Below are 22,595 nucleotides of genomic sequence, written 5' to 3' on the forward strand. Positions count from 1 at the left end.
GAAAGTACTATATGGGGTCTTCGTAAAGACATTTGAGGCCTACATCTGTTTTTTCACAAAAATTAAATGTCTGTGGAGGAAAGGTGTACTGGGCTACTGTGACAAAAATAACAGAAAAATGATGATCCAGTGAGCTGCAGTGTTACACAACAGAAGAACTTTAACAGCTAATGACAAACAACAACTGATGTCATTTAGCCCCTACGCAAAACAACAGTGCTATTTCGGGTTATTTTCTGTCCTTGATGTGGTAATTTTGCCTAAGTTGCTTTTAAACCACTGGGGAAATGTATACTTGGTTGCACACTCAGAGGAAAAAGAATAATTATGGTCTGATTCACACAATACAATGTTGTTGTAAGTTTAAAAAAGAAAGATTAACAACTGTTTATTTGGAAGATTCCTCAACAGTGACTTGTTCACTTTTTGAGACGTGACACATACGTTTTGCATGAGGCTCAATCTCAAAAATCACCTCATGGTTTGCTGATCAAACTGGAATGTGATTGACGGCTGCCGAGCACATGTTTGAGGATGTGAAATCAGAATGGGCAGAATGACAAGAGCCATTGGAGGCCTCTTAAAAAGGCCAACACAGTGAAACAATTACTTTGGTATTCCGTGGGCTTTTGGCAAAGAGACTATAACAGGGTCATTCATAATCATACAATAATCAAGTCCAATTAAATATGTTGCGATCAATGTTACTTGGGGATGTTGACTTGCCAGAATGAATGAATCCAAAAGCCGAAGGTGAGCACAGGTTCATTGTATCCCTACTATCGACATCCATCATGCATTTTATTGGCTGGCTTCAGATAAGACTATTGTTTTGTCCTAATTCTGGACGATGTCATGGATCTGTGATCCTCCAAGTAAAAATGTGATTAAAAAAAAGTGTTAAAGAACATTAAAAAAAAGAAAAACTAAATGATAATCAAAAAAATGAATGAAGTTGACATAGGTTTAAATACATCACACACATGGTGAGTGTTCAGCAAATATAATTTTACTATCGTGGAAATCTACAACAGGGTGAAGAGCCTGAGAGTTCAGATTTAATTAGATCAGGATTAATAACGCTCGTGCAGCAGGTCACGGGTAAGCGGGGGGGGCTCATAGTTAATCTGGATATTCTTGTGTGCATCGTAAAAACAATGCAGCCAAAGGTCCATCGTATGTCTTTGGGCTATGACACAGATTTGATCAACTGACACATTTGAAGTCCAATGAGATCTCAGTGCAATGGAAGGAGGACATTATAAGGTTGAGAAAACAAAATAAATCTATTAGACAAGAAAAATGTAAAAAGTTTGGTCCATTATTGAAAAGCTCAAGACAATCAAAACGACTGGATAATTATGGCGGAAGAAAAAAAATGAATATTGCAGATGAAACAAAGAAAAGGAAATGCCTCGGAACTCTAAAAAATCCACATTAACCTTGTGGTGCTTGTGAATAAGGAAGGTTAATCTAATGTAAATAGTTGTACAGAGAAGATCTCTAGACTGCACCTTTGTGGAAAATTCACCTTCAAATCACTTCTTGGGTTGTTATTGAGCAATTTGTCAAAATTTGTTGCAGGGGTAGCCCACTGTTTGGAAATCCTGGAAAGCCGTTGCTAAGGATGAAAGTTATATTGTTTATTGACTAAAATCACTTCCTCGAATGACACGATTTCAGGATTGGATTTAATCTAAAATAAAATGTATTTTTACATACACTATTTACTATTTCATATAACAAAATAATAATTATACATGATGAAAAGTAGTTACAATTGTAAACCATTAAAATGGACTGTGTCGCTCACAAAAACTCTTTAGTGTCCTTGGAGTATTAGTTATAAATTTAAATGTTTTGATGAAATGATGTAATTCTGTGTCATGCTTTTAAATGTTGTTTTGAATGTGCAAGAGATTATTGCACTGAAGCTTGATTTGAAAAAAAAAAATAAATAAAAAAAGTAAAAAATGGAAAAAAATATCAACTTTTACAATTACATTTGTCTGAAAAAATTTGAATTTGTCTGAAAAAGTGCTATGATTTGTTGTTGTTGTTTTTTTGAGCACTAAACTGCCCTCAAATGTTATCTGTTTTTAAAACAACACGGTTCCCGAATACACTTGCCCCCGCAGCTAAAAAAAAAAAAAAAAAAAAAAACAAACAAAAAAAATCTTAGAGAAAACACTGTGCAACTATACCTCTAATATAATTTAGAGGTTTCATAAATTACGGCTAGCCTTCCATCTCCTTTAGAAACAGTTTATCAATCAAGTAACAATTATCAAGTGACTTTTGATTTTCTTTCAACTGACACTTCAAACATAAGAACAACGGCGGCAGAGCTAAAAATCTTCTTCCTTGGTCAGATGACAAGTTACCATTTGTTCACTAGTGGCGTAATCGGAGTTTCTGCCACCCAGAAGTACGTGTGACATCATGGTGAGACGGTTTCTAGCTGCCTGCATGTATGCAACCTTACCTGTAGATTGACCTCAGCCTCATAAAAAGTGAGGCAGGAGCAGTAGTGTCTGTCTGATTCAATATCCGTCAGCACGACAGTGAAGAAAGTGGGTGCTTTTCTTTCTCTCGACAGCTTCCAACCTCCTGGCTGGCAGAACTGTAAAAGTAATAAAACAACATGACTGTAAAATGTTGTAGAAATCTCTGTAATTAATAGCAAAAAGACATTTGTAGTTTGACGAAACACAATGATCAAGTGCTTGATTTGTACATGCAGGGCTTGCCGATTTTGTCTTTCGAGTAGGTTTACACAATATTTTTTTTTCCCATGCCAGCAGTGATGAATTCCTGTTTCTCCAATAACACTCAATTTTTAAGACTTTAAGATTTTTTAGACTTAACTATAGTTTGTGCACAACTGGAGGAAAGAAATACTTAGACAGATTGAACCAAATACAACATCACATTGATAACAAAAATCAAAAACAGCAAATTTAGCAGACAATTTGGTGAAAAGCATGTGAAATGTCTTCCTCTTAAACAGTAAAGAAATACCACATGATCAATGTCATGTTTCATGTGTGCTCAATGCACATTTAACAAGGGGCGTATTACAGTAAGTAGAAAGGAGAGCTTGATTTGTTCACCACGATATCTATGCTGTTTGTCTTGAGCAACGGTGGGTGAGAAAAGAATAGAAAATAGAAAAGGGTGCACTGACAGCAAAGTACAGCTTCATTGGATTTTCATTTCTTGAACTTTAAATCGGCTCTTTTTCTTGTCATCACATTTTTTTTCTGACCTCATCCTAACAGCCCAATCATGATTGGTTCCATATTTATTATGTATTCCTACTTTTGAGACTCCCTGCTAGTATTCATTCCAGTACTTTATTGGTAAAGGCAATAGTCTAACCATCATGTCATTCCTGATGCCCCTGTGAAGAATGCAGACAGCGTGTGCTCTTTTGGTGTTGCAATTACATTTGCTCATCAAAGCTGGAAGTGACATATCCTATTAAAGAGAAATGCCCAGCTAACTTAGTGTTTTGTCATAAAAAGAAAACAATAAAGAACACAAAAGTGTTGCATTCCAGTTACAGCTTTTGAAATAGCCAAACAAATTGACAGGAAGTAGCGCTATAGCAAAAAAATAACAAGATTAAAGGGGGCAGAACAGGGACATTTTGATAAAATCATATGATGACAATGCAAAAAACACATAATATATTCATCTCTTCCATATTAGTTTCTTTTCATTCATTTGACCATTTTTCCTTCTGGATGGTTTACAATCCTATCCTCATTGTGACACTTACTGCTAAAATATGATCTTGTCAAGACCTTGCAGAATAGTTCTGGAATTTATCTTTCATTTTCCAGACACATAAGACAAATCATGACTTTTACAACCGTCCTAAAAGTCATTTGACAATGGAACTCGGCGGAACCTTAAAATCATGTTTAAGCAAGATTAATTCCACAAAACAACAGTTATATACACACAGTATACATAGTATCAATTGACATAGATACTGCGTGCCCTAAGACAGTAAATCAACACACCTCTGTTCTCCACAATTGGCAATGATAAACAAATTACTTTGAGGGTGGACAAACTTTGAATACGTAAGACAGAAGTGATGCCAAAATATGGGAGGCAGACAGGCATTTGGAGTTGAGTGTTTGTGTCTGCTCTTGTTGTGTTTTTGCTGGAGGCTCAACTGGCCTGGCTCTGAAACCGTGTTTAGACTGCTCTGTGGAGAAAGCTGGACAGCAGGCGGAAGATAGTGGGGTTGCTTCGAGTGAGTGAGTGAAAGAAAGAAAGAAAGAAAGAAAGAAAGAAAGAAAGAAAGAAAGAAAGAAAGAAAGAAAGAAAGAAAGAAAGAAAGAAAGAAAGAAAGAAAGGGGGGCAGGACTGGACAGAAACTGATGTTTCCGTGTACAACCAATAATAGATACTATAGAAACTCTACATGGAAAAAATGTAGTGAGACACACCTTCTAATTGATGATTTATGCAGGAATTGGACAAGACCTTTTAAGAGTAGAGCATTCATTTCCAAACCGCTTTAAAAGGCTTGTAAAACTTGCATTGGCCCGAAGTGTCAGGAAAAATGTTAATACATCATGATGTGTGACATCGTCTCAAGCAAACCATCGGAGCACCTCACATGACCTGATTTCAGCCTGCGTGAAATGATTGACCCGATCTGTAGGGAATGTTTTGCCTCCACACATTTTTCAAGAAAGAGGGACTGTGATAAGAAATGAGAAGAAGAACAGGAGGCTGGAGACTACTGAATGTTTCATTGACAAACCTATCAGATTTGTTCAGATGTAAACTTGTGGTTGACATCTGATAGTGCCAGTTCTGGTTAGTATATTGGTTTTTCTACTTAAACTGATCCTACTTTGTTTTCAGAGTGAGTGAAGCACAAGTACTTACATTTGAGTACTCGCCAATACCGAGCTGTTTAGGGAAAGGGTTGGGATGAGTTTGCAGAAGTTGTAGTCGTGTGGCATCAGACAAAATAGAAAAGACAAAGGAAAACGCAGAAGAGAAAGGAAGGATCGGGAAGTGAGAACGGAAATTGCTGAGGAGAAAGCGAGCTTCTTCAACATGAAGGTTTTGACCAGGAAGCAACCATATTCAAGCTTACAATGGCTTACAGGAAATCTGTTTAACCTGCATTGTGGTGTTGTAAGGCTAGGTGTGTGAGCACACACACACTCAGGCCAAGAACGAACTAAGGATGACAACTATGATCCTATCCTAAACTATTCCAACTATGTTATTCATTGTTGTCTGAAAGAAAGATCAAAAGTGCAAAGACCACAGAGACCTCATACAATGACATATAACATCCTGTGTGTGAGTATCTAAGTGAATAGCGAATCAGTAGTTGGTGTAAAGTGGCTTGATTGTCTGCATGGTAGCCTGTTAAAACAATTTCAATATCATTTGGTGGCAATACTTTCAATCATGAGTCACTTCCACACACAAAGAGATTAGTCAACAAGAAGCAAAATTCTACGTAAAACGATAGGTGATTACATATTCTAAGGAACAGAGATGAACACCAGTAAGCTCTACACATCTTAACATGACTTCTGTCTACATCTAGTGCTGACTGTGTTGCTTGCTTGCAAAATAACTACTGTTTGGACTGGATCAAGTGTCTTGAACTCAGATTTGCATCTTTTGCAAGATTGAAAAATGTGTTTATCGTGAACTTTTATGATACACAAGTGCCCGTAAACAGGGCAAATATGCTTATGCTACTTTTTCAAAGCCAGCAAAAAAAGCCAGCAGTCAGTGAAACATTGCAGCTTGTGTAAATATGTACAGTATATGCATGCCGGGGCTCATCATGCTAAGTAAGATAATGTTGAAGAACTAGAAGAAAAAACAACGATAATGAACTGAGAAACAGTCTCAGAAGACTAGGAAACACATATTCACTTTGTTTATTCTCAACACACGTTTTGCTTTAACTAATTTACAAAGAAGGCATGATGTCACATCAAATACAAAAGTTTTGTGCAATAACTGCTGTGCTGTAAATAAAGTAAGCAAACTAAAGATCAGCAAGCTAATTCTCACAAGTGTGGCAATTGGTCACTTCCACTTGCAACTTGCAGTGCTCAGTAACTTAGTAACTTGCTTGTAAAATCAAAAATTTTTGTGTATTGTAATTTTTTGTAGTCAGATATGAAAAAGACTGCTGAGGAGGACTGAGTCAGTTGTAATCAAGGACGGGCAGCTCAGAATGACATGCGTGTTAAACCGTTTCCTTTTTCAGCCTTTCAGGTGAAAGGCTGAGAAAGTCTACATTTTCTTTTTGTAGGTTATGTGCTTACATATATTGTCACACAGCACAATATTTTGTGCGTCTTTAAAGATGAGTCAATATGCTCTAAAACGTCTGGCAATATGAAGAACTGATATGAAAATGGATGGCAGTGAATCATTTTACAAGCAGGCATAGTTAAAGTAAATCAGGTTGCTATCATCCAATGGCAGTAGAACAAACGCACATCTGGAAACTCACCAGCAAAAGCAAAGACCGATCGGTTTCCTATTCAGAGAAGCAGGGATTATGGGCTTTGCTCTGGGTACATCTGATGTCTCATTTACAACTCTATGCACCTGAAGCTGGGAATTTTATTCGGCAACAAAAAACAGACAGCAACAAAGAAAAGATGTACTATAAATTAGCTCAGTGAAGGCATCAAAAATTCATGTCAGCGCAACAGGTGCAAACATCAGCACGTAGCCTTTACACAGCGCATGCTGTGCACACATCGACACGCGCACAAGGCAACAAGACAGGGCATCTCCTGTTCTCAAATTAGCCTACAGTCAAGTGACAATGGAACTCTGGGACATGCTTGCCGTGTTGATGTCAAAGTTGAGAAAACCGTTGCCCTCCGGCTTAACTTGCTGCATCACATCATGTGCTGCAGCCTAGCATGACTGACTCCTACCCAACTGCACTATGCATCACCTCCGAATGTGACACAAGATCTGCAGTCTGACCTGCTAAGCATAGTCACAGTGGGGTACGTGTGGTGCAGAGTTGATTGAAAATAAAAACGCACTTGAGGGAGCGACATTCTCCAGTTGTGACGGAACACCTACTGGTAAGGGTGATCCTATCCCAAATATAATTGCGGTGGGGATGACCAGGGAAAAAAAAGAGGAGAGTCACAAGGCTTGCCTCTCTCTGCAGTGATAGACCTTTAACCAGGGAAGGAAATAGATTTGCCCTTATACTTGCAGAAATATTTGTTAGGGAACTAAAGACAGTTTCTCACACCCTTTAAAACCTCCTTAGACACTGTTATGCACTGAAACCAAAAGTGAATTGTATTTGTATTTGCTAACTCTTTCCTTCGCTTGGCGCATGTTTCCTAAGTATGGTCTCTCTGTGACGTTGTAGCGTGCATGTCGCATTGACGTAACACTAGTATACGTCAACTCTAAATATTCCACTCTGCGTTTTTAAATGTAACAGATTGGTAATATTCCAGCTCTGGTATGACAGCACTTTGGACATTGCCAGATTCTGCATTCGTCCATCCATTGTGGTATTTCCATAAAAACTTACGTTAAGGACACCTGCTGTCTGTGAAATCACATGTCTTCAGAGCGCATGTGGGCTAGTTTTGGGCAGCTCAGTGTTCACATACAAATCATATTTTTTGGAACAGTAAACAACCCCTTGAAAAAAAAATGGATTTCACAAAAAAAATAAATAAAATCAGAACGAGCATTTAGCCATGCAGTGTGAACTTGGCCGAAGTTTTTTCAATGAGTCATAACAACTTTATTTAGCTATCAGTTGCTTTGTGCTCCATTTACTTTGGTTTTAACTTGAAAAGAAAAATGTCAATGTAAGACATTAGTTCAGATGCCTGCCAGAAATTCTGTAAAAATCTCACGAGCGTCTATACAAACACTCAAGGGTATTCGTATCACTATTTGAGAATAAAGACCAATGCAGTGTTCCACCACTTTATCATATTCCATACTACTTCTTAACAATCTGAATATTCAAAACAATAAAATATTAAGCGCATGAAGAGAAGAAGGAGAGGTTCCGAATTCCTTCTGACTGACTCCAGTAATGGAGTGCACAAATTGTTTATAATTAATATAACATCCATGCTCATCTTTTTAGCCCAATTTGTGCTTATGCCTAGAATTATGCTCATAATTTGACATACCTACAAAGGTACCCACAAGGTATTTCAATTATGAGCAGAACGGTATACAACATATGATCAGTCACCATTTGTTAGCATACTCATAACTTTATAACCCTATGAAAATTTATAAGCACAACACTAGATTGGATGAAATTACATGGTTTGATATGATGTCCTGGCATTTGAATATACAATGTTTATCTTTCTTTTGTTTGATGTTAGCCTCACTGGAGAAATATGTAGCAGCTAGAGTGTTAGAACATTTCTTTTGTAAAAGTGATGTTATTCATCATAGTTGGCTATTTTTTGACAGGGAGAGGTAGAGAGAGCAGGCATTGAAGGATACAAAATAAATGTTTAAACAAGTTGTTTAACAACTGTGTTTTAATGTTTAAAATATGCCGTAAGCTTATGGGAAGGGTACAAGTACCATTTCCTTCTCATGTGGTCTTGCTGTATTACAGATTTTCCATCATCGGTGGTGGCTCTGGAGAGTGCACCCCAGATAAATGGGGTCCACTGCACAATGGAATCTCTTATACAATTTTTAATGTGGTATTATTTTTCAAGAATGATGTATTTTTTATTTTATTTTTTTTAACTATACAGTGGTTAACTTTGATTATTGTCCTCATATTTTTCAAACCTCACATTTGCAAGTGAGTAATGATGAAATGAGTTCTGACTGATCAATCTTTACAACATGCGATGCAATACTGACCACATTTAAAAGAGACACTATGGTAAGGAAAATGTGCTCTCTTCACATGATGTACTTCCATCACTCATATTTTACCTTGTATTTTCCGGCTTCATTGGAAGAGTCGCATGGCCGGAAGACAAACACAATGACGGAAAGTGCAGTCTGAGGTGTCAGAGGGCAGAGAGGGGTGAGGTCAACAACATGCTGCTTGCCCAGAAGCGCTATATTATCGGGTCTACAGGATGAACAGAAAACAAAACAACCCTAAAGGTACAGCCAAGATGGTTGATGGCCCAAATTTAATCTCTCACCTTCCTCACCACGCTCAATTGCTCAAGGTCAACAGGAAAAATATAAGAAACTAACATGTCAGCAAACCTAGTTGGAACCATTATGTGTGGTCTGTTACGTTTAGTTTCATCATGAATTGTTTCCCAAAAACGGCACCGCCGTTTGTTCATCTTAGCTTCCCACTGTTAACAACAATCCTAGTTCCGCCTTGCTGATCTATTATGCAATGGTGGGTACATATGGTTCAATTTAGGGGTAGATATTTTTAGATGGCCGTGATAGCCAGAACCACAGAAATAAGAACAAAAAAGTTAAGTCATACAGAACAGGAAGAATCATCTAGGAACGTTTCAAATTTTCCTGCATGCAATTTCGGCTTCATAAATGCCATGTGTGTAGGAACTGCAATGTCAGAATAAATAGTTTGTGTAGTCATGTATTGTGAATGCAGAGATTTTGCAGCCAAGCATTGTCCAGAAACAAGCTCAATATGCAGATTATTTCAGACTCAGAATAGATTGAAAACATGCAACAAGTTCACCGCATACAACTTGAAAGCATAAATACGACCGCCCCTTGCCCCAAAAGACTTCTATTTTTCAAGTCAGTTCCCTGACAAACTTTTTAGCTTTAGTCGAGTAGTACATTAGAATATTTCCAATATATATATATACATATATATATATATATATATTTTTTTTTTTTTTTTTTGGCGGTGGTGGTAGAGGGACTTTACCTCACACGAGTTCACCTGAACTATGACTCACAATATAATCACTAATCAGGTAAGCTGTTGAAATAAATGCAGCTTACAGCTAGCAGCACAAAGCAATTTCCCACTTAGAAACCATGAAACTGCTGCATGAAACAACAGACTGTCTGGACAAGATTGATATTGAAAGAGGCGTAAAGTGGTAAATTATCTCATCTCCATTTACAACATTTGGAGAAAAAAAATATCTTTGGAATCGTGTGAAATGTGAAAGAAATATCTTGGATGGTTTGACTAACCTGCCTGCAAACAGTGAAGAGCAACAGCCGTCGCGCCTTTCAATTTCACATGCAGTGGATATAAAATGTCTTCACACCCGTGTTTGATTGCCAGGTTTTTGTCATATTAAAAAAGGAGAACAAGATAAATACCCCCCCCCCCATTATTGTGACTCAGTACCTAAACAACACATTAACAGCGTTGCGTTCTCACTCTCAACACAGCCAAAGTGTTATCTTCCTTCATTGAAGCATTTCTGAGCATTCCCTGCTTATTCATGCGGGCATCTCCTCCAAGCAGATAAACATGACCTGCGAAGAGGCCTGATGACGATAGCAAGCCCTCGTACCACACAAGCAAGAATAAATACACGTCGACCTTACCCACATATTTTTGTTTTGTTTTAGTTCTGGCGTTGAGGAGGATTTTGCATTGTCGGCTAGGTAAACCGCAAAGTTTCGTTTATTAGTTACAATGTTTTACTGTGGTGAAAGTGCGTATTTGGGAGCACATAGCCTGCACATAGCAAATGTGTGTTTGACAAGTGTGTTTTAATTTGTTTTTGTCTTTTAATAGCGAGAGAATCTTGTTGTTTTGAATTGTACTAACGGGACGACATACAATCTTGTAGATTGGAAATAAAAATTCAGATTGAGATTCTTCTACGGATGAATGATACAACAACAAGCCCTTACTACCTGTTTCACCAGTGTAATCTAACATGTTTCCATGGGTGTCTTGTGCAATATCAAAAGACAAAACATCAAAAACACACTGCTGAGCTCAAAGAGTGATGAATGAAAAGAGTAAGGGTAAACAGCTTTATCCTGAGCATGCAGAAGAGTACAATGAAATCCTGCGTCAGAGTGCTGCATGCCGGCTTTTAGAATGCGCTGAGATAATGGCTGATAGTAACCCTACTATGGAACAGGTGCTTCCTCTACCGCCTACGGAGGCCCTGTTTAATTTATTCACTACAGGCTGCAGTAACTCTTCTGTTCCTCATCAACTAAGCTAATACAGTACTTGTGAAAACATGGATACTATCTAAGAAGCATAAATAAACCAGTGTACTGTGTGTCAGTATCCATGCATTAAATGACATTCTACTGACTGCAAATACAAGAATGGTGATGAATCTGAAATCAACACAACTGTGCCCCCCCCCCCCCCCCCAAAAAAAAAAAAAAAAAAGAAAAAAGAAAAAAGTGACTAGACTGGACAGGAGAAGCTATTCCTCTGAGAGGAAAAGAAATACAATGTGCACCCAACTAATTATGGAACAACTTCAGCACGTGGCCTCTACCAAACGGGGTGTTGTTTTAAAACAATAACAAAGGATGCTACTTGTGATGTACCAAACACATCATGCCTGTCCTCAGCTTTCATCTGCATAGTCATGTTTCTGTAAAAGTTATTTATCTTTCAACGAAAATTCACCTTAGACCACCTTAAACTTCACCTTAGAACCATTGAAATAGAGAGGGAACCTCTTATTTGGAATCTTATGTATGTGTGTGTTTTAATACAGGTATCTATCAGCTTCAATCAGAAACCACACAAGATATGCTATAGATAATCATTTTTTTCAGAATATTTGATATTTCAACAACAAAACTTACGTGTATAAAATTTGTCCATTTGTAGTCACCATCCACACATTCCACATTAAATTATTTATAAGAGTGTGTGTGCCCTTTTTATTTCCAAAAAAAAAAAAAAAAAAAAAAACTTATAGCATATATTTAAAGTTTAGGATACTTGTTTTAAAAAATCCCACTTCTTTAGATTAGGTTACAGGACCTGGGATTTTTTTTTGTCCCATCTGTATTTTATGATGGGGTTATAAATCCCAATGAGTTTATTTGAAACACTTCACTTGATGGAGCCTTATTTATTTAAGCAAATACACTTAAAGCATAGACATATATAGCACATATTATCAATATATTTCCACAGTACTAGATTGTTCATTCTCAAGAAATTGAACGCAACCTACCTTGTTGACAGTCGGCCCAGCACTGGCTTGTTATGTATGGAAAAATTAAATGTGTTTGGAAATGCTAAATGCCACTAGAATCTGTAGATAGCTGAGTAATGAACCACTGGTATGCATAGGGTGAAAGAGTTAAAAGCCAGGTCCTGCACTGATGAGTGATGTGGGAGTCGGCTAATGAGATAGCATTTGTTTAAAGCAAAATTTCTCATCACTGCACAGGAGAAATTGGGGGGTGCAGGAGTGCAATGGAAAACACAGAAGTTTGCTGTGTGTTGTGCTTTGCATGACAGTAAAACATTGGGTCTGTCTTTCCTTGCCCATTTATGGGTGGCACCACAATATGCTTTAGCTGACAACGATAAGCTATAATAAATAAGCTACCAATACAAGTTTTCTACAGTTCCAAATATGATCAGTGTTATATGAAAAAAATAAAACAGCCCTATCATATGCCATTTTAAGCCTTTCAAAAATGGATGGATTTTCACAGCTATGCTAAGCCGCCCAAATGAACAGTTAGTCCACATATGCCAAACACATAATAATACCTCAAATTAAAAACCCAACACAAAAGCCATCCAAAGATAGAGGAGAGTTTGCATGTTTAAGTAAAATTAAATTGAAATCGTTCCTTTAACTGTGCCGCACATCATTCTTCAAAGTCATGTGCTACCTATGGTATCACATGTTTCATAATAATTGGATTGTGCTTATTCCTGGTTGGAAACAAATACCTTAAGGGTTTCAGTAGAAATCAAGACAGCTTTCTCTTGGTAATTTTGTCATGCCATGTTACAACATACAAGTGGGACGCTTCTGGTTCCACACCAACTGCCTGAACATGTCTGATGTGAGTGATCCTTTGCTCCAATACAGGTGGTTAAATCGTCTTGTGCTGATATGACAGAGTGAGGCTAATTACTGAGACAACGGCAGAATTTGGCAAACGTGACGACATATTTTGTCATATAGCCAGTAACCTTAAAATTTCATAATTGCTTTGCTGTTTGTCAAAAGTTTGACAATCTCATAAGGCTGCCACCCTAAGAGCCTCACAGGCTTACAAAGTGAACTAAAAATGTCAAGAACTGAAATAATATATTGCTACACCATGTTATTATACTGTCATACGCAGAGGCTGGTCCAAAGGAATATAGATATATTTTTTTCCAAAAAGAATCTCAAGTATCTCACCCAGGTCAATATTGATACTTCTTGAACGCCATCTTTCGGGATTCAGGATCTGTATTAAAAAGTCATCGCTTTTAATATCTGCTTTAAAGAGCCTGAAGCGGACACGGAAAATCAAGTTGGCTTACAATAGACAGCATCCAAAAAACCTTGGCAGGAAAAAATAAGATGTATAGCAACAAAGTACACATATAGGAATTACAAAAACAGATCTATTTTTAAAGAAGATCAGAATTAACACACCTGCCTCAGGACGCTTTATTGCATTTGGAATGCAATAGGTTAAATGCATAAAAACATGCTAAGTAATACAGATACTGTATACGGTATCATAAGTTAGCATTATAGAATGCAAGTGTGAATCCAAATATTAGCACTTCAACAAGACCAAAACTGCATCCAACCAAAAATAAGTCAAAAAGAGCTTGAGAAAAGAAATGTATCATTCTTGCTTTTGTAACATCAATCTATAAATCAACACAAATAAGAACGAGAAAGTATTTTTTATTGTTATAATAGTAACAATTTACAGAGTTACCTAAATGTGTCAGATGCCATAATTGATGTATTAACCAACATTCATAACCTAATCTCTTCCTTCTACTCAAAAGCTGCTCTGAATTTGAATCCACCATTGATCATGTTGTTCTTGAGACCATTAGTGAGGTTGACAACACGGTGTCTCTGCTAGCAGTAGCCAAGTAGTGCCTCAATTATTTCAAGGTGCATTTGCTTTTACAGAAATACAGACGTATAAAATGTGTACTCTTCAGTGTCCTGGCTTCCATTTATACAGTTCCATTTTGGGGTGATCTGAAAGCACTTTTCAGCATGGAAAGTCCTGCTTGCTTGACAGCTCTAGCATTGTTTCCTGGTGTGTTTAGCATCAGTAGGGCACATAAAGCATTGATTACTCATGTGTTGGTCTTCTTGAATAACACATGATCCCGTTCCCCCCACTGGCCAGGACAGCATCCTGCTATGTGGAATGCACTGTTTAGATTTTCTCGGAATGTTTTACAAACACCATGAGACAGACGTGCAGAGCGACATGTCAAACTGTGGTGATGTGACTCAAAGCATCGAGTGATAAAATGTTGCTACATTCTTTCTTGAGTCTGTGCCATGGCGGTGAGCATGAGTAACTAACAACGTGGCTGAAGATGAACAATGCCATTAAGGTTTGGCATAATGTAGCTGCAAGAAGAACAAGCCCAGAGATGATTGGTTGTAGTGCTGAGGGGAAATCCTTCCCTACTGAACTGACCCTGACCTTCGCCAAGTTATGCTGAAATAAAATCTTGAAATATAATTTACCGAAGTCGCATAACTGTGAGCATAAGTTTCTTTCATTTTCTGTTGTCCGTATTGAGCCAGCAGCGTGCAAGTTTTTAGGATAACATCAGCGTCCTTCCCGGAAGTGTGAGCCATGCTCCCCATTAAAGAAGGGGTCAACATTTTAGACAAGAAACACTGTTTGCAGGCTGGCCAGGCAAAGTCAAATTCCTTCATTATAAAAACCTGGCCTGAACATTTTCATATCCCTGTTTTATTTTTTTGTTAGATGGACAAGCGAGACTGTGTGCTAGCACGAAACATGCACGTCTGTTTGTGAGATTAGTGTACTTGCATACATATGACCTTTTTTAAAAATCTGTGATTTTTTTTTTGTCATCCACTAACTGATTTACTTTTTACACATTACATTAAATAAAGAAGAAACAAAGAAGTTGGAAATGATCTCAAATTACTGTATAGCAAAATAACAACCTTGCCATTGTGGTTTATATCCACGTCATGGATATTGAAGTCATAACTTGCTGGTGTCTCAACTGAGTTTCCTGTTTACATTTTTGTCAATGCCAAAGTATCTGCAGTCATTATATACGATTATACTAATTCATGACTGTGACCTTCCTAGCTTAGCTTTACCGTAGAATCGCAGCTCTAGCTCTATGGGGGGGTCACAACTACCGGTATCTTATCATATCAGTGGTAATAATGTCATCAGTAATGTCATAATAATGACATACAGTAGAACTCCTCTACAACGAAATCATGTTTGCAGCCAGAAATTTTTCACAACAGAGGATTTTTCACTATAGCAAAGCTATGTCTCGGAATTAAACATAAAAAACATGTTATGCCATCCACCATCTGAGACTGAAGTTAAAATCAAAACAATCCAATTAGCCCACATAGAAAGAAAGAAAGAAAGAAAGAAAGAAAGAAAGAAAGAAAGAAAGAAAGAAAGAAAGAAAGAAAGAAAGAAAGAAAGAAAGAAAGAAATGACCAACTCTACAATAAGCATGCATCTATTGTAATGTCAATGTTTGTGACTCAGCAAGTCCCTTCCGTTACGAAAAGCCAATGTCAAACTCTGCATCAATGTTTTTCTTTTGTCAAAAAAACATAACTTAAAACTTGTAACTAATGAAAATATATACAATAATATATATTAATCAAAATAACTTTTATCCAATCAATTTCTGTTCAAAATATGCAGTTTTTCAGATGTTCACTTGGAGGTAAACATGACCCAGTGTAGACAGCAGGAATGAATCTGATGATTGAACAATGTCCGCAGGCTACATGCAAAAGACTTACAATCATGTTCAACACTGAACCCTGTGGCGTTTTAACCTCTCAGGTGTCGTTTCCAAGACAACCCTCAGAAAACATACACAAACACAAGCACAAGGGCAGCCTAGCACAAACATAAACAGCTATTTAGTTCAACTGCAGAGTATGTGGCACAGGCGCAGTACCATACCCTGGTTAGCAATTTTCTCCCCATGTAAAGAAAACTATAATGTTTATTAGATAATAAATTAGCAATACAATGAGTCTCATGAGGAGAACGTTCAGACACGTTTTATTGCTCTGAATTTTCAGGCGTCGAATTCTTTTGCAATCAAGTATTATGCCAATAACTATCAATTCATCAGATACCAAATGATTTTGAATTGCATGCAGAATTTTTTGTCCACTTGGTTGCCATCAACTCATTCTACTGCTGTTTTGTGAATTTGAGAAGGTATAGCTATAAAACGGGGAGCCTGGGCTGATGACAATGACATAGGCATCAGCGAATTAGAATGGAGAGTTAGTCTGCTGTTAACTTGGCATGCAGTTACTTAACGTGAGTTATAACCATCGGTGGTTGACAGCTTGTGTTTAAATGTGTTTATTTCAGGCTTGTTTTCTTAATGTTGGGTCAATAAAGCTGTCAAAAGTGCACTGGATGCTGTGTCTATCGTTTTGTAGTGATATCACCGTATATTCTAACGATGGAGGGCGATATTTAAATCTGCCTCGCCGCTACTACATCAACGTATTTATACACAATAGTGCATAAAACTTCAGTAACATAAGACTGCGTGGAAATTCCTTTTGTGGACAATTTTGTTGTTTGATTAATCAATGCATGCCAACTATTTAGGGAACTTGATTTCAGGTTTCTTCAACATGATCATATCGCAATCTCCCAAGCATCCTTTTAAAGCACTGAATGCAATTTGAATCTTTAGATCAAAATACGATGTGGTGGAAATGTACTGACCTCCATCGAAAGACAAGGCTCATCCATAACAGATGAGGATTTGAGCTGGTTCCTATCATCATCACTTGCCTGAAATGATTAGAAACACATTTTTGCGCGCACGAGTTGTAAACGCTTTTTCTTGGTGCATTCCTCATCTGTGGTTATTTAGTTTGCTGGGGGCCGGTTGTGACCACAAAATGCTTTTCGTGCTCAACTCCATTGCACTGTTTTCACCAGATGTGTTTCTTGTTTGTAAATGACTCATTTTCTTTTTCATGGAGCAGAGACAATCTGCAACTAATAATGGTCAACATACCAGCGCAAAACACTGCCAAAATGCAAATTGCTGAGTAGGTCCTCTAAATACTATGGTCTATCTCCATAAAGCTTCAAAGATGGAATTCCTGTCATTTGGCATCACTCAACAATACATTGTCACACATGACTATATAGCAGAAGGGCAGAATTTCTGGAAAAAGCCCTATTCTCTGTCCCAGATTCTTGGACCCTGCAGGGAAATAACGAGAAAAGTACATGAATCCCATTTCAGTCTTTTATCCAACTATTTAATTCATATTGAACATTTCATCTCATTCAAAAACAAGGTAGGTGTGCATCAGTGACTGTAGAATTTTGATGCTCCTAGCCCATAATAATTAGGAACACATCTAAAGCTCTCTCTGTAGAATCCAAACTATACTACTTGTCAAATTTAGTGTAGGCTGACGCATAATGAAGAAACAATGCAGGGTCACCCAGATGAGACGGAGAACAAAATAAATTACAACACCCAAAAGGATACAAAAACAATGTGCAGGTCTTCCAATGACATCTGGAAGCAATAAACAAATCGATTTAGTGAAACATGTGGATGTGTTTCTATATTTAAACGTGACGAAACCTCCACAGGACACTTTAGAGATGATTCTTCTCAGTAAGGAGAGCCAACATGGTTTATCACCCAGTGTGACTAAAGGGCCAGTGCTGATCTTTGAAGTCAGACAAAGTAAATCCAAATCTAATATTAATTACAATTATTTTTTGTGTGTGAAATTGGCGTATTTTTACAGGATGCAACGAAAGTGCTTCAATACGACAAACTGATATTGCCAACCACAAATCAAGAGCCGATCGAGGAAGCCACGCTACCACCATCCCGCTCCGACGGAGAAAGGCAGCCCATCTTACTGGTATTCTCAAGACACAGTCGTGTATCCATTACTCTCTTTAATTTATATTTAACACACAGAGGTAACTATGTTTTTCTTTTTATCTACTTTGCGCCATAATTTTCCATGTTGTGTCTTAGTGTTCAGACTAGTCCCTTCCCTATCTAGACACCACAAATGAAATCTCTTCATAGAGGCTACATTTAGGTGCAATGTGTTTTTGAATCAAGTAGTAAAATAATACATAAATAAATAAATAAATAAATAAATAAAACACATGCTCATCATTATCGTGGGACAAAATGTCATTTTCAGGTATAAGTACTCTGCATAGGCGAGAAATGTGACTGCCTCTGGACTTTTTACCTTACTGTTATTTAGGCTTTGTCTTGCTCTTTTGTGTCTGCACTGGGGAATGTGAGGAGCATAGTTTTGATTCATTTGTAATCCTCCCTTTAGATTCATCCTCAAAAATATTAAGCAAATGGCGAGTTTGACATAAAACTGGCTGACCACTCTTAATACTATTAAAATAACACTAATCAATTTTTTGAGCTTGAATTGTCATTTAAATAGACACCATTTTTACATATAAATCATAGACATTTATCTCAACAATGTTAGTTGGCACAGCAAAAGAAGGAACAAATAATTTGAGAATGCTAAAACAATTTGCTTAGTTGCTTCTATTTACTGTATATCTTTAAGTTGGGAGACAGCAAACAATTAGTTCTATAAACGTGTATTTCTGTGTTGCGAATTGCAGGAAAGTCACTTTTCAATGAAATCAAAACTTAATATTTAAAAAATATATTTTAATTATTAAATACTTAAAATATTAAAATTACACTTGGCATTTGCTTAGAAATTTAGTTGTTTTTTTTAAAGTATAGACTAAATAAAGAGTGGTATTGGTGCGACCTTAGATTTTTCTATATCACTATATCCGTATCATTTCAATTTGAGTTTTATTTGCTAGTCTCTACACGGCAGTAAACTCAGAACCAGCAAGAACAAACAGACCTCAACATATTTCTTGGCTTAGATTGAAAGACCCAGCATGCTGCTCACACTTACAACCTGTCTGTTTGTGTTGAAATAACCACCTCATTTGACCTCAATTGCCTGATAAATCCCACTGCACAAACAAGTGCTGTGGTGTCTCTTTGACCGCATTCACTCAGAGGTATCAATTCAACTGCGGCTATAATAATTGTGGTCGACCTCTGACAGTATCAGCGATAGAAGGCTCTATTCAGGCAAAACAGCGCATGGCTCCAATCAGCCTCGTCTAGTGAGTTTCTAAAGAATGCTTGATGGTTTGGCTCGCTTGGCTTAGATGACTGACTCGTATTATGTAACTGGTTGGCCTCAACACCTGCTGTTCTTCTCTACATCACTTAGCTCTTGAACCTAATACCTCAGGTTGTGATCTCTTGACATTCTCCTAACTCAAAACACCCAGCGCACGAGACAACGTGGAGAATTTAGCAAGAAAGCGCAACAGGGCTCCAGAGAAAAGTAGTGGGTAGAAAACCAGCGGTTCTGTTAACAATCTTACAACATGACTACAAGATAAGTGTTTCTCAAACCAGCAGAGCTTCAATTGCTTGTTGACATGCAAACCGTTGTGTCTTGCATTTCTGTTTTTTAATCACTGTTCATGCAATCATTAGACTGTCTAATGATTAATCATTTATATGAGCTTGCTGAGCAACATAAATACATATTGTATCTTTGAAAGTCTCCTAAACATTTTATTTCTTTTCCTTAATTGAATGTTTCACTTGTACCCTTTGTTATTGATCAGTTTTGCAATTTGATACAATACAGTTGTTCACTTGTTTTTATGAAGAACAAATGTTGAACAGAAAGCTTACCCGTGAATTCCACATACAGTGGGCCCCCGTGTTACGAGATTAATCCCTTCCGCAGTTGGGGTCGTAAGGCGAATTGGCCGTATGACGGGCAACCCAAACCTATGTTAAATAGCTAATAGCTAACCCCAGGTAAAAACATCAAAATTGTACGTACATATTAAAAATTGGTACCAAAATAGTATAGCAAGTGCTACGTATATATATATATATATATATATATATATATATATATATATATATATATATATATATATAAGTAATCAATCAGAAAACATCTTAAATAAAAAATATAGAAAGGATTTATTTACCTTTGAGTGCTGCTTGTTATCCCCATATTCACTGATAAGGATTACTTCCAGCATCGTTTCCATATAATTCATCTTCTTACTTCTCTCTTTAACTTCACTAGGAATCTTGGGACCCATGGCTAATCCTTTCAACTCCGCCATGTTAATGAATGAGTGCGATTCCACATAATTGGTGCTCTAACGTGTGTACAAGTATACATTATTGTTTGAGTCATGATTCAATCAATTAAGTTTAAACGAATACTGTATGGACTAACTAACCCACTGTAAATGAATCATGCAATGAAGTGTTATCCGTGCAAACGTTTCACAAATGGAGCTTGGTTTGTTTCCGGAAGGTGAGAAAACTCTTATTTATTTATTTATTTTAATCGTGCAAGTTGGTAGTAGCAGTAGTTGGTAGTGCAGTATGACCTTCCAAGTACTCTGTGACGTATGCAGTTGGCGGGGGTGTGCTGTATTGTCGTGATAGCGCTTTGCAGCGCAACGGAGTTGAGACGCAACACAGTATGTGGAATCCAGGGGTGAGGCAAAAATGTATCTGCTGAAGCAGGCTGTTTTTCCTAATGTTTATTTTAACATTTTGGTCATAGTTGTCTTAGACTATGAAAGTTTTAAAATTGCATGCCAAACTTAAAAAGGGTGGAATGAAAAATATATTAAATACAACTGTACTCACAAATGGTGACTGACCATTTGTGAAAAACCAAACAAGTTTTACAAGCGCACCAGCCTAATTTCCCTTTCAGTCAATGTGTACACTATGATTTGGGAATAACTGGCCAAGAGCGAAAATATGTATGTATAAATGAACAAACTGAACCCAAACTCAAACAAGTCAAGTCATCCCTGAAGCCTTTAAAAGGGACAAGCTTTACAGACTTGTTAGCACTTTGTCCGCCAACTGCAAGCAACGATGCGTACAGATCACAGTGTTAAAGAATGTAACATAACCACATTGTGGATCATCGTATAGAGAATTACCAAAACCAAAACACTACGGCAGTATATCATGATCAGAACTTCCAAGAGCTGTACTAGGATCAGAAGTCAACATGTGGTTTTCGCTCCTTCACTGCCAAGACCACTGAGCTTACCAATGCACTGCAGCCAAGACAAATGAAGAAAACTGAAATAAGACAGACGCTGACATCCTTTGGAGAAAGATACAGTTACAGATTTTTCAGTGAGGAAGATTGAGAGGTTTTCGTCCACTCAGATAAGCAAGTATGTGTTGCTCCAATGGAATGTCCTTGCAATGCGGGTAATACAGCCCCTGTCACAGACCCCCAATGGCCTTCCAGAGATGGAGGAAGCATCTAAGAAAAGCTTCATGTCGCCAAAAAGATGACAGAATGGGTCAATTATGTAAAACATGACAAGAATTGGCTAATTAGTGAGCACCGGAAGAACCTTTGAGTAAACAGTTTATAGTGAATGTGGCAGGAAATGCCATTGTCCAAAAAACTGTGAATTCACTGGGGGTGGGTTGGCCAGACCAATGTAGAAATGACTCAATTCAGATACGTAGTAGGAAAACTGATGCATTGTCAACTAGTTTGCTTAATTTCTCAGCACTTTTAGGTATACATTACTTATTTAGCCATTTAAGCATTAAAAGGTTGATCTATAATTATTTTAATAATGTTCGGTTAATATCTTTAACAAAAATTCTGCCTGCTTTTACCTTAAAATGACATCACAGGTGCTCAGGGCTCAGGTAACAAACACTTAAGACTCATCTGATTTTTAGATTTGGATATGTGACGTTCGCAAGCTGAGCCGAGACTGGTTGTTACCTGAACCCTGAGCACATATGATGTCATCTTTTGTCAGCAAGTGGCAAAATGTGTTTTTAAAGGTATTATTCGTCGATGAAGCTTTATGAAGTTATCACGTTATTTATAGACAAAAATGTTTATTTTTACAGTGCTGAAAATGACTCGTTTGAAAATGGTATTTTGCATAACATCTTGTAAATTCTCTCTAACTAATTTCCAAATGCAGCAAAATCCTCAACAACAGCATTTGTTCCATAAACTTTGAGTTGTTTCAGTTTTGAGCCATGTTTTACTAAAGAAAATGAGAGAAATTTAAACACTCAGTTGAAGTGTAAAATAAGTATAGAATTAATAAGTATAGAATTGTTAGCAAAACCTATCACCTTGGTATAGATAATATCTCAAGAGTATCCAATTCAATGCAGACCAATCCCATGGCCTAATAATAAAATAAGACATTCACAAAACAGCCCAGCGGCAACGTTAACATCTTTTATTCCTGTCGATGGCAATAAAACCCAAGACAATTTTTCAATAATCAGACAGTACATTATCTAA

The 22,595-nt window shown here is 37.2% G+C and overlaps 1 protein-coding gene across 3 annotated transcripts in view; it reads right to left on the bottom strand.

The window, feature by feature from the left end:
• sbf2 (SET binding factor 2) overlaps window positions 1-22,595 on the bottom strand; it is an 82,102-nt gene that overhangs the window by 50,654 nt on the left and 8,853 nt on the right. For 2 of the 3 annotated variants that reach the window (XM_088412990.1, XM_088412988.1), the window contains exon 3: window positions 2,486-2,648. In XM_088412990.1, the coding sequence (XP_088269116.1) occupies window positions 2,486-2,648 (163 nt within the window). The remainder of the gene's footprint in view (window positions 1-2,485; window positions 2,649-22,595) is intronic. The other variant, XM_088412989.1, reaches the window with a different exon arrangement.

The sequence above is a fragment of the Hippichthys cyanospilos genome, chromosome 4, assembly GCF_059441005.1.
Source record: "Hippichthys cyanospilos isolate Australia breed blue-spotted pipefish chromosome 4, RoL_Hcya_1.0, whole genome shotgun sequence".
In the NCBI taxonomy this organism is placed as follows: Eukaryota; Metazoa; Chordata; class Actinopteri; order Syngnathiformes; family Syngnathidae; genus Hippichthys; species Hippichthys cyanospilos.